Source organism: Gymnoscopelus braueri, assembly GCF_963280865.1.
Source record: "Gymnoscopelus braueri genome assembly, chromosome: 18".
In the NCBI taxonomy this organism is placed as follows: domain Eukaryota; kingdom Metazoa; phylum Chordata; class Actinopteri; order Myctophiformes; family Myctophidae; genus Gymnoscopelus; species Gymnoscopelus braueri.
This window is the reverse complement of record NC_137618.1, coordinates 32,012,715-32,037,709: the sequence shown is the minus strand read 5'-3', so window position 1 is coordinate 32,037,709 and position 24,995 is coordinate 32,012,715. Positions and strand designations below refer to the sequence as shown.

General features: G+C 40.5%; 1 protein-coding gene across 1 annotated transcript in view; it reads right to left on the bottom strand.

Moving 5' to 3' along the window:
• Positions 1-24,995, bottom strand: part of LOC308105745 (glypican-6-like) — a 115,579-nt gene that overhangs the window by 5,087 nt on the left and 85,497 nt on the right. The window contains exons 7-8 of the mRNA XM_080456672.1: positions 3,116-3,252; positions 1,677-1,852 (exon numbers count right to left, since the gene is read on the bottom strand). Of these exons, the coding sequence (XP_080312798.1) occupies positions 1,677-1,852; positions 3,116-3,252 (313 nt within the window). The remainder of the gene's footprint in view (positions 1-1,676; positions 1,853-3,115; positions 3,253-24,995) is intronic.

Sequence of the window (24,995 nt, the reverse complement as noted above, 5' to 3'; positions counted from 1 at the left end):
TTTTGACTATTTTTAGTCCAAGTCTTTTGATTAAAATTCTGTTTAGTTTTAGTAATATTTTAGTCACCTGAAATGTTTTACTTTTAGTCTAGTTTTAGTCGACTACATATCTTAAGATTTTAGTCGACTAAATCCACAGTTGATTTGGCGGGCCGTGATGGCATCGAAATGATTTTCACTTAGCTGCATGCCGAAAATAGCCTATCTACAAGCTCACTGTGAGCTTGTAGAGCAACTATTTTCGGTCTGTGACACCCGCGCGCTTAGTCTTAGTTGTCTTAGTTCTACTGGACCTCTTCTCCACTAGTCCCTCCCAAACATTTTAGTCTAGTTTTTATTTGTTGACGAAATTGTCAGTATATTTAGTCATAGTTTTAGTCATCATAGCTTAGTTTTTATTTCGTTTTTATTTCGTTTTCGTAAGTGAAAAAAGGTAGTCAACAGACATTTCTCGTCATAGTTTTAGTCGACGAAATCAACACTGCAGCCAACTGTGTGAAGGTGGGTGTAGATGGCATGCGAATATATATCTCTTGGCTGGAGCGGTGGGTTGTGCCCACATGCCTCTGGGCTGTTGATCTGTGCCTGCTGGCACAGACCTGTATGCTGCCAGCAGCACCGATAGAGCAACACCGATGGAGCAACAGATGAGAATGTCTGACATTCTGTCAAACACAGCATCCACACAGTCCAGCCCTTCAACATGGACTGTCATGCCAACAACACCCCGCCGCGTTCTCAGCCAACTCTCTGCCCACACTTTTGGGGAAATCCCAGTGGGACTACCTGTTCGTTCGCTGGGTTTTTCATGGCGGTGCATGAAATCTTGGATGCTGTTCAAGTTCTTCTCAAGCCACACAGCAGATTTTGACAGAATGTCAACCCATTTTGGCAGATTCAGCGACCAGCAATGAGAAGCCCCAGAAGTACAGGCGTGTGACAGTATTCTAGTGATAAGGACCAATGTTAAACTAAGTTGATTCATGTTCTAATTACAGGGTTCAGTTAGAAATGAATGATTATAATATTTCACAACAACAATAGTATCTTTGTTTACATTAATGTTGATTTATCTAAGCAATAAATGCTGTAATGAACTGAGATGAATTATGTCCTCATTTACAGTAGGCCTTGTTTTAATATATTTATTAAATTCAAGTGTTGATCAATGCTATTTTCTCATTGACATTCTCATTAATCTACATTCATTCACGTTCATGATTTAGGATTATACTTATTTCAGAACATTTCAGACTCTGAACTGAGTCCTCGTTTACATTGTTTGTTTATTTAAGCAATACACCTCCAGAAGTTAAGTAAAACTGCACTGTTGTAAATGATATCAAGTATTGTTGATCAAACCCTATTTGCGAATAAATAAGGCTATAGGCATGTGATGAACAGATGATCACCCAGCATTCATCGTTGCCTGAGGCTATCCAATCTCACACAGGCATATCAGCCCGGGCGGTTGATGAATACCCGAGTGATAAAACATATAACTTGTATAATATACAAGTTATATAATGTACAACATATTATGTTGAACTTTTCTTTGTGTCCATAGGGTTTATGATAAAATAATAATAAATACAATTAGAAAATAAACATAAATTACTGTAAGGAGGCCAATTGTGTAAGGAAAAATAATTGGATATGGTAATATTATAGCTTACTTGAGTCTTGGAAGTAGATATCATTGCCATTGTAGGCATTCTTCAGCTTGTTGGTCATTACTCTCAGAGCCATTATCTGCTGGCGGATGAACGTGTCCGGGCGGGTGATGTCCACAGCCACCTCAGGGTTATTCACCTGATTGGTTAGTCCATCCTTCTGGACCTCAGGGAAGTACCTGGCATGGTAGACAAAGGACATTTATTATAAACACATTATTACTACACACTGGACTAGTTTGTTTGTCTGAATGTAATGACACTTAACATTAAGTTTTCTGAGCTCTCCGGTATGCAGTGAATTGTATGGACTTCTATAGAAGCTGTAAACCATACTCAGTATTCTGAAGTCTCACAGGCAGAGAGAATATAAAGCCTAATTAATACTTTGCTTGACAAAAATGACATACATTTGTCAAGTGACTTATGTTGTGGGGGAGTGCAACAAAGTATAAATTAGCCTCAAACATGGGTTTCATTGTCGCTTTGATCTGTAGGCTCTAACACGGCAGAGATCCACACTGACAAGATGAACATGTGACCTACACCCAAACAGTCATGTTGACATCCTCGAGATATCACTCCAGGGAAAACATGCTGTTTGTAACAAGAACTCCTTGTGAGGCAGCTCCATGCACCTTCTGCCCCAACAGTATTCATTTCTCTCAAGTCTCTCAGCAGTGTAAGAAAAAGAGATAACCGGTTGCTCTGTATAATCAAACATACATCAAAAATGTGTAGGGTGCTCTTGGAAAACAGGGACACAAACAGGATAAACAGAAAAACAATCCAGGCACTCCAGAATGTCAGAAAAAGTAAACAAGGAAGGAAATAATAATGCATAAATCATTAAAAAGCCAACATGTTTTGACCACGGCTTCTTTTTAAACTAATCTCTCAGAATGTTGAACACTATTTGATGACATTTCAAATCCTCAATTGATTTGCCAATGAGAATACTAATCATAATTCACCTTTTAAATGAAATCAGTGCCAGAAAACCCATTTCTGCCACTAAAAAGTCCTGAATTGTGACTTCAACTCTCCAAAATCTCCATTTTATGTTTTTTTTCCCGCGCAATTGCTAATGTACTGTATATCTGAGCATTGAGAGTTCACTTTCACAATTCCTGCTTTATTCTGAGATAAAAAAAAAAACACCTTTATAAATGTATTCAGTGGTTGAAATTAGCTTCCATAAGTTATACTTCACATTTCCTGGACTGAAAATTTGTAAGATTGATTTTGTAATTCACCAAAAGTGTAGTATTGCAATGACTCAGTTAGAAAATTATAACCAAATAATGCAATAGCATATCGAACAACTCAGTCAGTGAGTCAGTGAACGTAAATAATATCATTCTTCATTCAAGGCAGGTGATCAGCAGCCTTTGAATTTCTGCTGTAAATATCCTGCTAGATTCTAATGCTATGATCATTACCTGCCCTTGGTGTGTCCATTCCAACACTGTTCATCACCAGTCTCTCCAGTCGTCACGTTGTTCTCCACACAGATCTCCTCAGGAAGACTGGACCAAAACTTCTTAGAGAGCTTCAGTTTCTCCTTTATGTCAATCACCTGCGGGGAGAAGGGTAATGTTAGCTAGAGACTTTCTTTAACCATTTAATATACTGTATACTTCGTTGACTGGGGACTCCCATGGGACTATCTTTGGCCTCCTCCTTTTTTCCCCTCTATACCAAATCTCTTCAGCGAAAACAAGCTCACAACAACACATTGCATTGCGATGCGTTCTGAGCTTGTACAGTAGATCGACTATTTTCACAGTTTGCCTATTAGGACATTCCCAGAAAAGGGACACTAGGGTTCAAGTAGTTAAAAAACAGGCATGTGATGGCACTGGCAGCATGTGAGTTCAAAATGATGTGCGAAAATTGCTTCAACACTTGAACTAATTTTGTTGTTGGTTAGGAATAGCACTTTTGAGCATAGAAACACTAGGCGCTTATTTAGAAGAAATCCAGCATCTTTTTAAAGTTTATATTGTTTGTATGACAACATCACATGCTCAGCTGGTGTTTGTAAGATACAAAGAAGACGTCTGTGGGGGATATTCAACTTAATCCCAGTGCCAGAAAACTCAGAAATACTCTTTCACTCCTTAATGTATTGTTGAACATTGTAGAACCTTGGGTTGTATAACTACATGGCCAAGATAATATATGATCATAGGTACCAGCACTCATCCTTTTTCACTCTTTTATTTAGTTGGCACAGGCAGCATACAGAGCAATGTATGGCAAGATAATATATGAAAAATGAGTTACTTAGCAAAATGGCTGTAATCATGTTATTGAATTTGAAATAAGATTCTGTGTACACTGAAATCTGTGACCCGTTGGATTCTGTGACGTTAAGAGGGCACGCGATTAGGATTAATATAACATGAATATAGCCATTTCACTCTTTATTGGCAGAATCTGCTCCATTATGTGCTATTATTTTTTGTTAATTACAAGTGTCATTTTATTAGTTAATAACAACAAATCTCCTTTCTGAACCCTGGTACTGTACCTACAGTACAGGTACAGTATATAGGTCCCTAGCAATATCTGAATATGTCACATATATATTCTACCACCTACCACCACATTATTTAAATCAATCTCTCTCTCTGCACACACACGCGCACACACACACACACACACACACACACACACACACACACACACACACACACACACACACACACACACACACACACACACACACACACAATTGACTAAACTGTCCTCGATAGAGACAAAGGAGAAGGAGAAGAAGCAGAATGGAATCATGAGAGATTAGAAATGACCCTGACCGGTCTGAAATCTCATATTTTACATTTTGGGTTTCATTTTCTTATTCTGAAATGAATAATATCAACTATGACTATGTCAACTTGCAGCATTATTCAGATTTAGAGTAGCCTACTAGATAGATGAATAATCCATAACAGTTTGGCCCGGTGACATAGCTTGCTTCACGATGGAGGCTGGCCTTCTTTTTTTTTATCGAAAACCCAGGATTTGACATTCCCCTGAAGTCTTGAGGGAAAGTCTGATAGTGGCAGGTCATCTCCATTATCGGCTTCCGTCTGACATGCTGTTGGCTTACGCAAAATTGTACTGAACCTGAGCGGAACATGAAAGGTGGTGTGATGACAGTGTTATACTTGCTGTAGGCCCCAACACTGCTTTTGATGTGTTAATCCTGTCACAGGAGATGTCAAAACACTCCAACAGGCCTGATACTGCCCAGAGGGTCAAACGCCATGCACTCACTGCAACAGATTGGCTAGTAATATTTAAGTAAACCTCACACATCTGAAGGATTGACCTGGAAACCGTGGTTCTCAAAGTGGGGTCCTTGAGGGGGTTCCAGGGGGTCCCCAGCGAAATTACCTATCTTATTTTTTTCGAGTATAATGGTTGACGCGTTGTGTGCTTGTAGATTGGCTATATTCAAAACATTTTGACAAATCTTGACAAAACGTCTCTTATGGGGGTCCCTACCACAAAACGTGTTCAGATTGGTATTCATTTTGGGGTCCTTGACATGAAAACGTTTGAGAACCACTGATCTAGAAAATGCTATGAATTAACATGTTTAATGATGAATTCCTTCTCATTCCGTGAATAATCAAATCAAATTGAGTCAAGATAAAATGGAAATTACATTACCTTTCCTGTCATATTACAATGAGCTCTATAAATATAAAGTCTTTGTCCAAGTCACCATAAAACAGGTCGATCGAGAGAGAGAGAGAGAGAGAGAGAGAGAGAGAGAGAGAGAGAGAGAGAGAGAGAGAGAGAGAGAGAGAGAGAGAGAGAGAGAGAGAGAGAGAGAGAGAGAGAGAGAGAGAGAGAGAGAGAGAGAGAGAGAGAGAGAGAGAGAGAGAGAGAGAGAGAGAGAGAGAGAGAGAGAGAGACTAACTGAAGCTCTTCACAAAATAGCGAAGGTGTAGTTTGCCTCTGTTAAAGGCCACTGAAGTCCATCTCGGTCTTCACTGCCCATGAATTAATAATACTACTGCAACAAGCAATCTGGCATGTAATGTGCTACAATGCACACTAGGTGGCACTATGTCTTTGAGGAATGGGTGTTGCGAGTTGGCAGGAGACAGCAAAACACACTCATTACAAATGCATAAATGAATATTATTTTTTAAATGAAAATGTGTAAATATGTCTCATGCAAATCACATTCATAATTAATACAATATGGCTTCATTAAATTTACATGACCTAACATGGAACTGCACTGCCTTTTGCAATACTGTTTATCATGCTATGGGAAAGCTTGTTATGAAACAGGGTGTAAATGCAACTAGTATACTGTTTCTGTGGCACAACCGCATTCACGCATGCAAACAGAGCAAAATAAACAAATCAATAAACAATCTACCACGATAAGATGACAAGCAGATATGATGTCCACATAACATAACATGACGAAGCATGGAGTGGAAGGTAGTGCACATACATGCACCTGTAAAAGAGGGACGTTTTCTACAAACAGCCGTCAGACAATATAGAAGATGTTCTAATCAAAATGATTATGAGAGATCAGACAGAAGCACCCCGCCCCCCATGCCTCACACCAGGAAATTACACCGCCTTTGTTTTCAATGACATCCTAACTGATGATTATCATCCTGATGTTTGATAGTGACTATTCTGGTGCCTGATGACATTAAAGGTGCCATTAGTGTGCGGTAGTTATGGTTCTGTAATCAGCGTCGACAAGACACCCATGAGAGGAGTTTATGGTGGGGACGTGCGGGCTGAGATCTTGTCTGTCTGTCAAGTTATTTGTTTGAATATTATATAGCATTCATTAGCAAATCCGCATCAAATAATTAATCACAACAAGGTGTATGCCTTAGGAAGGCACCTTCCTAATCATTCCCTCTTATGTGTACAGTGTGAACAACACAACTCCTGAATGAAGCTTTTTGTGGTAAAAGCAAAGCGTCTTGGAAGCCTACAGCTACTCTAAGATTAAGATGTTTGGCATGCAGCATTTGGGAGGCCAACGTTCTATACATTGCCCACATCCATATGTGGTAGACTAGTGCCAAAAAAAGAACCCTAGTGTGGCCTTCATTATTCTGCTTTAAGTATCATATATTATTTATAATCTATTTCTCTTCAAGGTTTGAGGCAGCGCTTTTGGCTAGTGACAGAATCTTTTAACAGTACCCCCAGGGTGTGTGGTTAAGGGATCAGTTTCGGACAACTTTGCAAATGCGGATTTAGTTTCAGATTTACAGAACCAGGCATAATGTAGTTGGGAAATGTGCGATTGATTCAGTGTTGTATTTATCAAGATTGCAGAGGCTCAAACGGACAGCCGAGATGTTTCCTTTGCTTCAACTTGGATTAAAAAATATATATAATAAAAAAGAAAACAAAGCAAATGTATCCGCTTGTACATTTCTTTGAAAAGGTCAACTAAAAGTGCTTGAGTTTAGAATTTTGATAGAGGTCACCTAAAAAGTGCTTGGCTTCAGAATAATGGGGAGTGATTAGTCATGATTAAACATCAATTCATGAAAACTGCAGGAGACTGGAGTCTTCTCTGCTATTTCTATCCTTTTCTCCTCAACCATATTTTTCACTCTCTTTCTGCCCTCTCCCTGGTTTCTGTCCTGAGCCATATATTACTTCACTGTGGTTTCACCTCTTTTTCTGCACTTCCTCTCTCCATACATTTTATTATTGGGATGGGTCTGTCTCGCTGGTCTCAAACGTAAGTGTTAGTCATCACAGAACTATCTTTTTTTCTCTTGTGCGCTATGGGCTTTTATTTATTCCTGTCTAATAGAGTAGGTCTGAGCTGAGTCCAGCTTTAGTACACATTTGATAGAGAGGAGCTTTGTCAATAAGGCCCCATGACTGGACCCCTTACGTGTCAATTTTTGCACTTTCAGAGTTAGATCAACCTTAAGGATCTTGCTGTGTGTATTCCCAACATCAATCGATCAGTCAGTTGTAAACTTTTTCTCACTCGCTTTCATCTCGACCGTCTGCTGGTGTGTTGAGAGGAATACCAACAGGGAAGCAGAAGCCGACAGGACTAGACAGCTATACAAGGGATTAATTCAGTAAGTAAATATCATTAAAAGGGAACAGCTACATCCTATGCTCATACAGCAGTCTGTCACATCAACATATGGTCTCACCTTTCAACTCATAGGAATGAGTATTATGTCAAACCCAACATATTGAATACACATAGTTTGCTCATTATGTGAAAAAAAGTGGGTAGCCTGCAAAGACAAACAACCTATAGCACGAGATAATAATGTACCAAGCTCATTCTGTATTGTGTTCACCTACACTCTGTGTATTTCGAACAGCATTTGTTGTCCGCCTTTGAACTCATAATGAATGTACGTTTGTGCGCACTCTGCGTGAGTGTACGCACATGCACCCATGCGTCCATGCATGACCTGGCACATGCATTGGTATTGGCCCGTGTGTGTCTTCAGCGAGAAGTGGCTGAATGCCACCGTTCGGCTCAGCATACAAATGTGAGTCAACTGTACTCTGGCCAATGGTGTGTTCAGATGCCCTTGCCTATACTCAGATCAAAAGCTGACGTGTCACAAGCTTTGAAGCTTCTGTCACACTCCTGCCGGCTGCAGGATGTCAGGGACCCCAGTTCTTTTAACTGTCGGAGAGATGATGCCCCATTGAAGAGCTGTCAACCTCTCATATCGTCCCTGTCGGGCAGAAACCATGTATCTCCGTATTTCATTTTTTGGTTATTTTTTCCACTTCCTGAAAAGTAACCATTTTGGTCATACAAGGTTTCCACCCGACAGTGATATGAATGTGTAAGCTGGACCATCTCCCCCTGAAAACGTTTACGCAGCTCACACGCAACACCACCCTTTAGCCTGACTTGACCCTGACCCCTATCCATCTCTCCATTTCTCTCTCTGTTCAATTATACAAAACTTATTTTTTCTCTCTCTCTCTCTCTCACTCTCTCGTTCTTTCTCCTTGTTAGACATTCTGTTTCACAGGCTGCTTAAATATACCAGCGTTTTGATAAATTAACAGTGAGTCCTTTGTTTCAAGCTAATATCAACAGATGTCATCGCTACAGTACTTGACATTAAGCACATCCCTCTGCCGCAAGTCTGAGCTAAATTAGTGCATGTCCTGGCTAATCATAGACTGGGCAGTAGGTCTCGCCACTAAACCACAAGGGGCAGACAACTCCTCGATCAACTTATTTTCCCTGGCAACCGCTGCTCCTGTCTTGCATTAAAATAGTTTTTCATTTGATACGAACGCTGTATTCTTTGTGCATCTCAATTACAGAGTTAAGGAGTTGGTTCAGCTCCCCCCCAAACGCTTTCCATGCCATAAGATTCTCTCTGACCAGTGACCACGTTGACTTCAGACTGAAGGGTTTCTCAAAAGGAGAAAGCCCACAGCAAGAATAACTCTGCCTCTTCATCACATTCTTAAGAACCCCATGTCAGAATTCTTGTAAAAGCAATGTTGAACTTTGGTAGAACCTTTGGTTATATGCTACCTGGGCATAATCCAGTCCAGAAATTATCCAATGTTATCTGTACTGTAGCTGTGAACGAGACACCATCATTAGCAATTCACTCTCATTGAGAAACAGGTCTCAAAAGTATGCTTTTGGTACATAAAACAAAGTGAAACAAAGCTGATATAAAATAAATTGTCCTGTAATGTGGGGGAAGTGAAATGGCTTTATTTCTGCTACATTATTCAAAACTTAATAGGCCACTGATATCGGTGTAACGTGAGCAACAATGCAATGCTATTGCCAGCAGGTGAAACAGGCAAAAAACGATTATTTTATGTTCATACGGATACAGGATAGGTGGGCACTAGGGACATCTAGGCACCTCAATGTAAAATTGGCTAGTTTGTCCAAAATGGTAAAAGAATATATCATTGAAAAATTGTGTTAAGTAATGTAAAGTATACATGATGTGAACATGCACGGTACATCATTATCAGACTTAATTTTATCCTTCAACTTCTTCGCAATCGCAATAATTGGACGGATAGCTATACAACCCAAGGCTCTATGAAGGTTCAACATCACTTTAAATGTTGTGTGTCAGTAGGCAGAGAGACGGACACAGACAGACAGACAGACAGACAGACAGACAGACAGACAGACAGACAAGATCAGACTGTCCTCCAAGTCTGTGTATAGGTTGTGTTTGTGCAGCACTGAACACTCAGCTTGTGCTGCAATAGTGTCGAATGTCAGAGCAGGGAGGCCCTATGGGTGCGTGTCCCTGGACATGGCTATTTAATCACTGGGTGTCTAACACCTCATAAAGCCCTCCTCCTGGGCTCAGGTCTACCCATAAACAGCAGACTCTCTCAACCAAGACCCACCATCTGTCTCTAAAGCACTTTTTACATATTAAAAAAATAAAAGAGATAATATTGGCTAGACAGAAGCATAACGTTGCTGTCAGGCGGAAACCTTGTATGCCCAAAACCATTACTTTTTAGGGAATGGAAAAATAATGTTGCTCCAATGGAAGAATGGAAGTTCCAATGTAGTTATTATTTAGTCACAAGTCATATTTTTCATTGGTTAAATACTATAAAACCCACTTTAAACCTTGCGTCCCTATGTTGGGCATATCATTTTAGGTAAAAATCTATTTTAGCATCTATAACAATGCATCGCATCACGTTGTGAGGTTGTAGATGTTATCCAAGCCTGCTTGTCACAACTACAGTTAGTCCAAAACGCGGCCGCTCGCCTCTTAACAGGGGCACGGAAGTATGATCACATCTCCCCGATTCTTGCCTCCCTACACTGGCTCCCTGTTCGTTACACGATTCAGTTTAAGATTTTAATGTTTGTTTTTAAGTCTTTAAATGGGTGGCACCATTGTACATATTGTAGCTTCCACCTCCCAATAACTCTACAAGGGTCTTGAGGTCTACTGACCAGTCACTTCTTAAGGTCCCACCAACAAAGCTGATTTTTTGCTCTATCGCCCAAACGATGGAACGAGCTTCCACCCCATGTTAGAGCGTTGAAAAATTCAGGCAATGTGTCTATATGTTGTCCTGTTTATTGTGTATTGTTTTTGCTCTTGGTATTTTAGTATTTTTTTGTTACTGAGTGTACAAAGTGTACTGAGTGTTACTGAGTGTTACAAGAGTGTTACTGAGTGTAACAACAGTGCACTTTGGTTCAACACTGTTGTTTTAAATGTGCTCTATAAATAAAGTGGATTGGATTGGATTGGATTGGTAGATTGACTATTTTTGCTACTTTTACACGACAAAATAGGGCATTCATTTATGAAAAACATAAAAAGATGAAATATGGAGATACTAGGTTTCTGCCAGTCAGCGATGAAAACAATTAAATAATGACCTCTGTGCTAATGTTTAGGATAGTCTGTCTCCATTATGCGAGTAGATCCCTTGCTTTATCCTTTTGTCCTTGTCTAGCAGCAGTCGCCTCAAAGGTGACAGAGGTTGATGCTTCGAGCAGGTAGCCACCAGAGTGCATATAGATGTGGGCTCTTTTCATCCAATCAATATCCATCAGCAGAGGGCAAAAGCAAATATGTTTCCCCTCTGTGACTCTGCAATAGATGAGGCAAGACAGCGATCAACCAAGTGTTCAAGTTTTCAGTCCTCCCACAGATGGGAATGTTGCACCAAAGCGGGTTCCGATTCAGTCACCGGACTGAAAATGACACAGGGGCTTTGAGACAAAAATGTGTATATGGGGTTTTTTTACGCATCAAAACAACCAAATGAAGCTATGCCTTGGTGTCAGTGCAAGCTGCAGCCTTTGTAAATGCTAGCCCCACTCTTTTTAGCACTATTCCAGAGGCCTCCGAGCTTTCTCCAGACTCCGTCCTTGTTTTCCCCGGATCACACCTGATTATGTCCTGGCATAAATCTGCCAGAGCAGAATGCTAAAGCATGATTTACCATGGACATCTCAACAAAGCAACGGCATGCCCAGCCTGTATATCACTCTTATAACCCCCACGAGTGATGGCACCGTCTGTGACAGCCCTGTGAGACAGCTCTCGCGCGGCTTCTCAGACACAGATGATACTTGACATGAAGTGAAATCCTATTGTTATTCAAATGTGGCTATTATTTTCAGTTTGTTTTGATTTCAGCACACATTTCGGCTTGGAACAGTAGCAATGCTGCAAGATCCATCTTAATGCTGTACCTGACAGAGATTGAAGGAAAGACACAGATGCAGGCGATACAATAAACAAAGGCAATGCATATTTATTCCTCCCACGGTGTCATGCATACCGTACTTTTTAAAATATGCGATTGCGATGTTAGAAAAGGAGATAAGGCACATACTGTAACAGATATGATTAAATAAAATAATGTATCTATGTGTCTAGTATGCCTATAGCCCACACCGTCTTAAATGTAACAGGATACAGGGTTATCTCAGTCACTAGAATTGGTGTCATTATTTCTTTCTAATATTAGTATAACCAACAGTTGACGGGAAAGCTCTTTTGAAATACACTGCCTTACTTTAACACGAGAAGTCTGGAATGTTAGCTAATGATAGCTAATGACGACATAACCCAAAATTGGGACACAAGGATTAAAATGGTTAACAACGGGCACGGAAGAAATCAAATCAAATGATCAAAAAAAGTCATTGATATCCCAAAACCAATAAAAACAGAAGGATTTGTACACCAAATGGCTCCCGTTAAAAGGATTTAAATTTGCAATGTTTCAAGGCACACAGCATCTTCCTCAGATTTACTCAGAAGTCTGAGGAAGATAATTCGAGCCTCAATTATTACAAATTAAAATCCTTTAATGGGAGCTATTTGGATATTTGTCTGTTTTTATGTCACTAGAAATAATTCATCACACATTTTGTTTAATGTGATGGTGGTTCTCTCAGTCACTGCCCATGAAAATCCCACTGTTCCAAAAATAGCAGAAACAAGTGTTGTTATGAGGGGTGCATAATTACCTCTTAATGGCCCCAGTCTCTTTTGGCTAATTTAGTTAGTTTTCATCAAATAAAAAAAATCAAATACACACCGTGGTATAAATTATGAAAAGGCACCAGAGAAACACCACCAACATCATATCAAAATATTTTATGTGACCACCCTCTGAGATTCGAAGGACATTTGAGGTAAGCTACTTTTACGTGCTTTAAAATGATGTTTCATTAGACATTAATTACTATGCTTGTGTTGTTGAAGGACATTTTACTTGGCCTTGTAATTCAAATGTAACTTTTCTTTTCTTTTTTGCTGGTTACAGTACGTGTACAATACATGCTGAACATGCTGAAGTCTTTCCATTATGTTTTTAAGCTTCATGACTATTTACACTTTGCCTATTGCCACCTCACTGTACTGTAGCATATTCACAGAGGTCCTTTTTACATAATATTCTGCAAACCCGGGGCTCGGTCCCTTGGTGACTGCACAGTTAGGCAATATAGTTTATCATGGTGAGCACAATTTATCACACAAGGATCCCATGGTGAGGCCAAATGACAGAATATTGATGAAATGGCGGTAAGTTTGTGCTTGTGATATGCCCCAGGCTACAACTGGAGAAGTTCTGAAAAGGGGAGATGATTAAAGGGAAGCTCCACACTGTGGCGAAGAACACAGCAATCATTGGTAGGCCTGCTCTCTCCCCACTGCCCCGCTTCCCCGGGGGAACAGCCAGGCCAGAGTGTAATGGGGCCAATGTCTCTCATTAATGTATTGACAGATATGAAAAGCAGTGTAGTCTTCATGGCACCATTAGTCATGAAAGAAAGAACCATGGATGGAGCTCGGATAACGAGAAAGCAAGGAGGAAAACGGCAGTGAACACGACTCAAACAATAACATGGGATCTTCTTGATGAAAGCGTGTGTGATATTGCTTTGTGCTGGAAACATCAAGCTGTTGCAGCTGTTAACTCCTTCTCTGAACCGTGGGGTTCACATTGAGTATTGTGTGGGTTATCACTGTTTCTATTTACTCTAAATGCGCGTGAGCTTTCCCACTGGTGGAATTGCTAGAAAAGCACCAAAGAGTCCATAGTAGCATTGCAGAAGTCAGTTTTCACATCTAAAACGGGAATAGGCCTACACAACTCAAATGTAAATTTGATGGTTCATGACTTGTGATTGGTCTGATGACAACAGTCATTCATAGCTATGATGGAGGCATAGAGTACTAAATGGAAACAAATTAAATGCGGCGGCTCTTGATGTTCTCTCTGCCTCTCTGTCCTGTAATCCTGATCCTTATTTAACAGGACAATTTGACTAATAGCACCTTCTACACCTTCTAAAGGTACGTATGACAATTAATGAGCTACGTAGCTTTTTTGTTCTACTTTCTGTAACTTGAGGCTGGTTTGCTTTGTTCTTGGTAGATCTCTTTGGATTGAGGTACGCACACAGAGTGACAATGTATACTCAGTCATATTAAAATACTGATGATGAGGAGGGATTTAAGGAACACAACACAACATTTCACTTGACTTGAACTTGAGAAATGCAGTCAGTGGCGGAACAACTCAAAGCCGGGCCGGGAGGCACAGCACAGTGATCAGGCCCCCCCTGCGCATGCACGCACGCGTGTGCGTGGGTGCCCATCCCGCGCGCGCAGAATTTTGCTGGTTTCCGGCGGATTCGGTCACTTTTTGGGGGTCTTTTTGTCACTTTATTTCGGGGTTAGGGTAGGGTTAGGTTAGGGTTATGTTGTTTAATTCTTATTTTTGCCTGATTTTACCGATTTATTATCTGACGGCCCGGGCCCTCCTGGGTCGCGGGCCCGGAGGCGGCCGCCTCCCTGGCATCCCCGGACGCTCCGCCACTGAATGCAGTAACTAACTAACTGGTCTAGGCCCTGTGGTTCTCTACACAGTAATATTACAGTGTTAATTTAACTATTAAAAAAATGGACCCATAATGGTCCTCCCAGAGGTAAATTATCATTTCAGATTTTACTGTGTAACTTTCTCTTGCCGCGTAGTAAATTCCCTAGAGATTCAGGCCTTGTACTGTATATGCTCAGGCTTTGAAAATGGCATATGTATGTATGTGCCTTAGGAAGAGTTTCAAATGAGTAAATTAGGTGCAGAGAGTTTTATAATGAATGGTTTTTGAAACATGGTTTTGAAATATTTCGTTTCATCTTCTCTCTCTCTCATCATGCAGGCTCAAGAACATTATGTAACAATTCCAAACTTGTCTTTGACAGAATACATTTGTTTGCATTTTGCAAATTTTTAACCTCACTACCATTGAGATAATGATGGATAGTATTTTCCGGAAGTGCATTATATGTCTATGAGAGCCGGCAACTACTGGCGATAGGGCGAAGTGGGCGGGGGGGCGATGAAAGATGAATTTTCTTTATCTTTTGGACGATGTCGCCCGGCGATCGCCCGAGAGTCGCCCGCTGTTAAAACGTACTGTAACATCAGTGCAACAATGTATTGCAGAACATACGGTAGCCTACAGTACACTATACTGTACATCAATAACTGTACATCAACAACAGGCTAGCAATCATGATAAATTATACAATACAGTGTAACAGTTGTGGATGCACTGAGCACAAAGTTTACTGTCACCTCACTGAAAGTTAACGCATTCTCACACCCATGGCGTCAAACGGGTGACGGCTGGGGACAGATTTGACCATAAGCCACTATTAGACGTTCCGGGGATACCCGCAATGTTGCATGCTGATGGGGGACATGATGACATGTACAATTTCTGTCCCTATCGGTACGCAACTCGAACAGCGCTGAGTCATCTGAAGCGGACTTCTTCTTCTTCTTATTATTACTACTACTACAATAATTTTTTGGTCCCCCAAATTCCACAAGCCATTCCACTCAGAGCTTGTTGCGAGGCGTTGTGAGCTTGCAGATCTGCTATTTTCACAATATTCATCTGTAGGAACTGAGTCAAACTAAATGACTCCTACAATTCCAAGTTCTTCAGGGTGGGGGGTCCCAAGTTCAAATATGATCATTTTGGGGGGTCACGGCCTGAAAAGGTGGAGAACAAGTGCCCTAACTTTTCTCTCTTTTATTCCCACACGAGTTGTTCAAACATGCTACTTGCAGCTAAGGAATATAGCTAGAGTTAAATGTTTCCTGTCCAGGGGTCAAGCCATGCTGGCTTGTGGTGGACATTTTTGTCAAAATTACATTTTTGTAAAATTAGCGGACAACTAGAAATAGTGCTCCTCGGAGCACAGGTCTCCGCCAGGTCAGGTAGGTTATTGTGGGCCAGCAATGTTCGGAATTCGCCAATCAGAATGGAATATGAAAGATCGGACGAATCCGTCTTGATCACTTGAGTATAGAGATAATGTGTACCGATTTGCGTGATGTTTGGACAAAATTTGTGGGAATGATATATAATAAAATGTTTTACAAAAATCGGCCTTCAGGTGGCGCTATGATAAGGCAATGTTAAAAGGGTGGCAGGGTTCCTCAACGTAGTACAAATGTGTGTGCAAAGTTTCACCGCAATCGGACACTGCATTCATGATTTGCGACATTTTGTTCAAAACGAGCCACTCCTGCAAACTTTAGATGTCAATCTTAGCCAATCAGGATTGAATATGAAAAATCTAACACATCACTTGATGACATGACTATAGAGATCATGTGTATCGATTTGCGTGAAATTTTGTTAAAAATCTGAAGGAGTAACATCCATTTTTTTTTTATCAGTCGGCCTCCTGGTGGCGCTATAAAAGGCAGATGTGAAAAATGCAGGGCAAAGGTTTTTCCTTGGCCTCTAGGGAGTGTACATACAAAGTTTTACACAGATCGGTGCAGTTATAGGTAAAAACACAAATCGGCCTGATATAGCACCACCATGAGTCTGATTTAAAAGATTTCAAGTGGCATTTCTTCCTCGGCGTACCATGGATCAGGATTTCCATTGGTCTGTGGTGTGCACTGTGGTCAACCAAATATGGTTTGGTCATACACCAGGAGTCCATCTCTGGAGAGGTGGTCTTCAAACAAATTAAAACTGAACTAAAAAGGCAAAGAACAATTGACTCCAGACAAAAAAATCTGAATCCATGGCACACATATTGACAATGTTAAAAAACAATGCAAAAAGCGGCCTTCTGGTGGCGCTATAACAGACCCATGTGAAAAATTGGGGGCAGAGGTTCTGAATTGGCATCCAGGGAGTATGTGTGTGCACAGTATCGCTGCGATCAAGCCAACGGTGCCGAAGATTAGCCGTACACAGACAGAATGACACACGACAGGGCGTGACGGACAGGGTGCAAAACATACTCTCTCGCCATGCCTTTCGGCCTGGCGGAGACAATAATATTACCAGAAACACATAAAGAGATAGCCCTGAATGACCATAACAGGTCTGTAGCTCTGAACATTTGAGAACCACTAGTGGACTCCTAATGTGCCATAGTGTCATAATAGTATAATAGTAAATCAGTGTCATACATTATTCTGAAGAAAATCGGGAGACTTGACATTCAGTAATTGGGTCTTATGATTAAAATAAGAACATTATAATGGTGTGTAAAACGGAAAGTCTTTGCCACGGACACATTTGTCCGTGTACAGACATATTGATGACCCCTGTTCCTGTCACCTGCAGATCTTGAGAAGGTAATTCATGCTTTTATTTCTTCACCTTTAGATTATTGTAATTCTATTTATTCCTTCCTCTGCAAAAAAAGTGATATCCCGTCTCCAACCAGTACAGAACTCAGCTGCCAGACTGACCACATCAACCCCACCTTAGCTGCTCTTCACTGGTTGCCCGTTAGTTTCAGAATTGATTTGAAGATTTTACTGATGACTTTTAAAGCTGTGAACGGACAGGCTCCCAGTTATATCTCAGATATGCTGAAACCTTACAAGCCTGTGTGCAGCCTTAGATCCTCAGACAAGGCCTTCTTGATCGTTCCCATGCCCGGCCACCCTCATTACAAAGGGTGGCCGGGCTTTTGCAAGTCCGGGCCCCTAAGCTTTGGAACGCCCTACCTGATGACCTAAGGCTTGCAAAATCAGTGTCATCTTTTAAATCATTAATTATTTTGTATTATTAATCGTATTAATCTTTTTTCAATTGGAGAATATTTGAACATGTTTTGACTTTTTTTCTTTTGCCTATAATGACATAATAGGGAAGCCAGGGTGATAGTGGTTAAATCTGCCTGGATGAAGAAAAAAATAAAGTGAATTTGATATATTTGAACTGTACTCATGTTTTATTATATCTAGTATGTTGGTCAATACAACCATTGATCTTTACAGTCCTTATAGCTGTTAGTGTGTCAATCAGTTCAAATTCTTAGAAGCATAGTCTTTAGTTGATGTTTTTATTTATTTATTTTTCTGTGGGAGGAATTCAACTCAACAAATAAAAAAATATCACATTTCATCCTCACATCTCCCTCACGTTAAGTGAGGGAGATGTGAGGATGACACCGGCCCTCACCTAATCAAACAGACTATTCACAGTTATGTGAGAACGCAACGGACATGGACATTCTGCTATTGCGTGCTACAAGTGTGAGAGAGCAAACCTGGACATTTTCCAGAGTTCGTATGTGAATATCGGCTTTAGTATTACGAGTGCCTGTGATTTTGATTGGATGCAAATTTTGTTTTTGTTTTTCTGTCTATTCCCACTGCATACTATCAGCGTTTTGTAAATCCTGCACGAAATGCCATCTACATAACCTTTAATTAAATATACATTGAATATTACATGTGTTTGGTTTCCTATAAATGTAAATAGACAGGCAGTTGTGTGGAGTGTACATTCAATGGTTCTGGCTGTGGCAACACCATGCAGTTGTGTGTTAGCGGTGGTGGTGGGGGGGCCCTGAGGCAGTAAGACCCCATAGGCCCATGGACTCAGGCCCACAATGTAGACATGCTTCTTACATATAAAAGCCTTGCATTAAAGCTGTAATCCGTAACCTTTTAGTGAATGAAACAATATTTTGACCAATATGTATGGTTACTGCATACACTGTATAACTAACACAACTGCAGTGGTTGTCTCCCTATCCTGTGGTCGGTTGACATGTGGCTCAAAAGTGCAATTTATCTTCTATATACAGTACTGTATGTACTGTATATCCTCAATATATGCCTCTGAGATGTACTGGAATAGAGGTACTGTATAAAGTATTACAAAAAATTATAGTCAAGTAAAGTAAAAAATACCTCAAAATTGTACTTACATTAAGTACAGTACTAGTGAATTTACCATTTACCATTTACCCTTAATATCATTCCACCACTGTAGTTACTGTAGTTCGTAGTCATATATCTATGATTCATGCCTCCCAACTTAACAAGAGTGCTATAGTTGCCTAGTCAACAATGTCACAGTGAACACACCAGTGGTGATTATATTTACATACTCTGTGAATGTGGACAGTGTAGCTGCAGAGTTGTGAAGGTCATACACTATAGTTAAAACCTTTCTAAAAATAAAGCGTTAAAAAAAGTGAGCGAGGTGCCATCACCGGCGTCGCTTCACCGTAGGACCAAAGCTCATTAAAACACACTGGTGCTCTTGTCATGAGGGGAACGACCAGAACACAGCTATAGGCCCGAAAAAACGTTTCTGATCTGGACCCCATGGTGAAATGCACAGCTACTGTATAGGGTATTTGCATGTGGTGCAATGCCACAGCTGTTCGAAGCAGGGCAGAGTGACATCCTGGGGAATAAAGGCTACTTTCGAACCAGCTCTGCAGCAGTAAACACAGCTGTTTGAGAGCCTTCACATCCCTCCTGTTGTTTGGGGAAATATCTCTTGCTTGTCCCCTTCTGTGTGAAATGTGTGCAACGCAACAATCACTATCAGAGTGTTGATATAATTCCGAGAGTCTACAACGGTATTTGCTTTCATTTGTTCACTATATCAGAGATTACAAATAGATCCACTAGCGCTGAGGATTTTACTGTGTAATATTTGCTCTTCTGTGTTCTATTGTATGACTGACTACTGTATGATTTTATTATTGAAGCCAATAGATATAAACACGTGTTCAGGCAAAGGGTGAAAAGGCGATTCATAGTCACAAACTCCTACCTGGGATTTGAGTTAAAAGAAGGAAGTCGCACAGCTTGTAACCACAATGTAAACCAATGTTACGACTACACAGTCCTCTTTAGCAGTGAAAGTAACTAAGTACATTTACTTAAGTACTGTACTTAAGTAAAATGTTGAGGTATTTGTACTTTACTTGAGTATTTCCAATTTCCAATACTTTTACTTCTACTCCACTATATCTCGGAGCGGATCTCAGCCCTATATACATTTCAGCCATCTAGAAATAGCCTATCTACAAGCTCACAATGCGTCTCATCTTGTAGATCTGCTATTTTCCAAATATTTTTATACATTTTAAAACTTGAAATGGGACATACAGAACTGCATAATGAGTACTTTTACTTTTGGTACTTTAAGTACATTTTGATGCCAATACTTTTGTACTTTTACTCAAGTACATGAATTCCCGACTTTCACTTGTAGCAGAGTATTTCTATATTGTAGTATTGATACTTTTACTTAAGTTATCAAATCAGTACTTTTCCCACCACTGCTCTTTAGGGGTTGAACCCAGACTCCCGCATGGGAAAGCAAGCAAACTTCTTCCACTCTTCCAAGACAGATCCCAAGGCAACAAAATCCCTACTTGGCAAGGAGAAATATTGTGCTTATGGGCTTCAGGCAAGACTACTTGTTAAACAGTATAGTAGGTGTCCTACCCCAACACCAGGGTCTACATTTCGCAGTGAAAGAGTAGGGAGACCACTTCCAACCACTGTAGATGTACTACCATCCAAATTGGTTAAAATAGCATTATATCCATTGAAATAGTTCAAGATTGCAGCTTTAAATTCCTTGTGACATTCGTAAAGGTGTAGCAGAATTTATATCCCTCCATATTTTTATTACATTGAATTGAACTATCAATGATGAAGCCTTTTTATACTGTGATCTCTCCCAGTACCATGGTTTTTACCAGTGGTATAAAGTAGCTACGTATATTTACTCATGTACTGTACTTAAAGCCGTACTTGGAAAGTAAAAAAAACTCTGCTGGTCACTACCGTCATTGCAGGTCTTTAGCGGAGTCCTGCATTACCCAGAATTCCATTTGTTTTCACCGGAAGGCGGAAGCGTTTCAAAAAGCGTTCTTTTTGTTGTTTTATACTATCTATGGATCGTTTCTCTTAGCCAGTGGAGCTTTAGTTACCGTGAGCTGTGTTTTCTTTTGCTGTTGTTTTTCCATCTTCAAATCCTATAATGCGATAAAAACAGCGTGATATTCCTTTTTGTTACTAGAAAATATGTTTATAAAAGGTTTTCGGGGGTGAAATTCATGGAATGGGTGTTGTGGAACATTTGCCACTCACAAAAGATATACAATTTAACTTTTAGTTTTTTTGAAAAAGTTACCTAGTACAACTTTAAGTACAATTTTGAGGTTTTTGTACTTTACTTGAGTATTTCCAATTTCCAATACTTTTACTTGTACTCCACTACATCTCAGAGGCAAATATTGTACTTTTACTCCACTACAATTATTTGAAAACTTTAGTTATAGTTACTTTGTAGATTTTGATTATCACAAAACATACATTAACCACTTCAGCCCTACTGTTTCCACTTTTCGGCCATTTGAAAATAGCCGATCTACAAGCTCACAATGATTCGCATTGTGAGCTTGTAGATCTGTTATTTTCAAAAGATGTGTATACATTTGAAAATAGTAATGGGACATTCTGCATAATTAGTACTTTTACTTTCGGTACTTTAAGTACGTTTTGATGCCAATACTTTTGTACTTTTACTCAAGTACATTTTGACATTTGAGTACTTTTTCCCACCACTGGATTTTACACAACAATACAAATAGTTGAATGTTTCCAGTTTGGACCAAATCATTTCTAATTCAATTGAAGGCCATCTTCTGGTGATGATTCATAACTGCTGTCATGTTCCAAATTCGTCAAGTGGATACCATTTTCAGCTGTCACATTTACATGCACGAGTTCCACCCCTTATTCTACACTATAAAATTCTCTGTCAAATAATAACACTGTCTGTTTCTGGACTGTTTATCTTCATGTGGTCTTAAGGAAGGTATCAATTATGCTAGAATTTGTGGAATCTACATAATAGCATGGCTTGGGCTAGGAGTGGGTAAATACAACAACTTTGAGAGAAGGAACTGTGGATAGGCCTACTTATTTCCATTAAGCCGTACCCAAAACAAGAATGTTTTAGTGGCTTAAAATGGCCCTGGACGGCAACAGGATTATGCATGGGTCAGGATTTTGGGAATGGAATGGATGGCCGTTTCCTGACAGTTTACTTCACAAAACCACATGCTGATGTTTCACTTGACTGTTCCATTGTGCATGGCCGCGAATCACAAAATAAGCTTGTGATACCACAAATGTGCATGTCAGATCTGTATTTTTCAAAAGAATATTGTGCAGTATAGTACACTGTAAAATCCTGAGTGTACAAAATGTATTTGGTGAGTTCATTTGGTTCTATATTTTTTAATACACATTTTCTCCACCATTCATACAGTACATTCATTAGCCACATACAACCGGGCATCCCTATTTTGAGCATCTCACTATAGGTGAGCATTTTTTACATTTTTTAAATAGTATTTAATGGTAACTTTTTTGCCACCTCCTAGTTGTTTTCCCCGAAATGCCTCTGTACACATCTCCTGCCGTGGGTGTGAGTTTTTCAACGATCCAATTTTGCCTATTGCCCATGAGGCCGTATTGAGTGAGGATATCAGTCTGCTGAATGCAAACAAGGAGGCCAGAGCAATTCATGAATATCCACCTAATGTATGTATATGAAGTCAGAGAGCACAACTCTTCAAGTGTATGGAGATAGGCATTAGAGTATCCAGTTGCGAAAATCGTTAAGAAATGTATTAATTGCATCGATACAACAAATTATAGATGGATCTGAAGCAATGTCCAGGCTAGTACATTTACTGTTACAACAAGACAGGGTCGAATAACGGTGTGGCTCCCATGTGCATCTCGCACTTCATTTTGGCCAGTCTGTCATCAATGACGTATATGACATCTATCTACAGTAAAGTTCACTGTCTGTGTGTGTGTGTGTGTGTGTGTGTGTGTGTGTGTGTGTGTGTGTGTGTGTGTGTGTGTGTGTGTGTGTGTGTGTGTGTGTGTGTGTGTGTGTGTGTGTGTGTGTGTGTGTGTGTGTGTGTGTGTGTGTGTGTGTGTGTGTGTGTGTGTGTGTTTACCGCCGGGGAACCGAAGATGTGTTGTGCCAAGTGGGAATTCAGTCGGGCCGGCGGTTGGCCAGAACCCGAAAATCCAAGTATCTTTGTATCCGTGTGTCTCTCTGTGTCGCATATTTCATGCCCATATATGGAGGTCTTTGAAGAACACACTGAATCTCTGTGTGATTGTGTGTGTGTGTGTGTGTGTGTGTGTGTGTGTGTGTGTGTGTGTGTGTGTGTGTGTGTGTGCGTGTGCGTGTGTGTGTGTGTGTGTGTGTGTGTCCTCCGTGTATCTCGGGAACTGTTTGACTGATCAACACTACCTAACGCCAAGGACCAGAGGGACTGGTGTGTCGGTGGTGAGTCGATCGGATCAACGGTTGTCCATAACCAGTGTGCGACAATGTTGTAGTCGATATTGATGCCGGGCAGTGGCCTGCCTGTGTCTACTTTTGTGCCCTTTTGTACTTTGGAGGTCTCTGCTGTCCATATGGCGATAGTGGGATATGAGACCCCTGTTGTCATCAAGAACTGCTATACCAATACCCCATTCATTGTATTAGCTGTAGTAATGGGTACCACAACTGGTACTCTGAAAATGGGTACAGCGAGTACTTGGACAACGAGTTCGACGGATATTGCATAACCGGGTGGGGAATGCATTCCTTATTGCATTGTTCCCGCTTTGCGTGGTTCGAGAGAAGTAATGGTTAACAATATGAACCCTTCTGCAAAACAGAAGATGTGAGCTTGTGCATTTGCTATTCTTGCCGTAGAGATTTGTAAAGGGAAGAAAGGAGTGGACTAAGTATAGAGCAAAGTATATAGGGTTTAAGGTTAAAGTTAAATATAAAAAAATATACATAAAGCATTATGTGAAAAGAAATGAGTGGGGGTACTTCCTTGGCCTACTGGCAGCATGTACAAGAAATGTACTGTACTGTAGCACTGATCTGTCCAGTGGTTTGCGAGATTAGCTCTGGACAGACAAACACACACAGACGGACAGACTCTTCTAGATGGCTTCCGTTCCGTAATAATAGCAGCTAACGCTGCCGTAAAAATAGTAGCTAAAGTAAACATCTGATCAGACATTGAAAAACACAAAATTACATTCTTATTGAGGAAAAACTGTTATTTGCATCCTGATCAAATAAAACATTTATTACACTAATAGCTTGATGAAGTGTAAACTGTCAAACTGCCTCACGCCCTGAATTCGATAAGAACCAAATGGACTAATAACCACCACCGCACTTCCCCGGCATTAAAAAAAAAGAACTAAACTGCTACGAAACTTGTTACAAATGTCACATTAAAGCCCCCGTCTCATCTATAATGCCCTCTGAGTCTAGCAATCTCTCGTGCCTTTATCCCCTCTTTGGACGCTCAAATCTCCATTTCTCTCAGAGCAGTCAGGGGGTGCGCCGTGACAGAATGTCAGGCAATTATGCAGCCATGGCTCATTGAGCTGGAGGTGGGCTTTAGTCCTCCAGGCTCCCCTCCCCGTAAGCAACGCAGCAGATGAGCGCAGACACTCCCCGGCCGCCATATCCCTCGCTCAAAAACTATTTGAGTCAAAAAACTCGCCGGCAAAGTCCTGACACTAAGTTCTAATCAAAGGACACGTTAACGCTTTGCCAACCTTCACAAGTGCGAGCCGTGTCACACTGTCGTGGGGTAATTATGATGTGCCAGAATGTAAACGAGGACAGTGAGCGGGGGACGGCACAGTGCTGGGGAGCGAAGGCTGATTTATACACACTGTCGTACTGTATGACAGTGTCCCGTGTCGACAAGAGCAGATCTACAAGCATCGGTTCTTGTCAGCGAGCGACACTGAGCAGCACCGCCGTACAATGGAGTATAAATTAACCACTTTAACCATGGCGTCCCACTCTCTATGTTGAGCATGCCATTATAGGGCCTATAAAGTTGTAAAAAAAAACGTGTCGGCTATCTTCAACAATTTCCCCATTGAAAAAAAAAAGACAATTCTAAA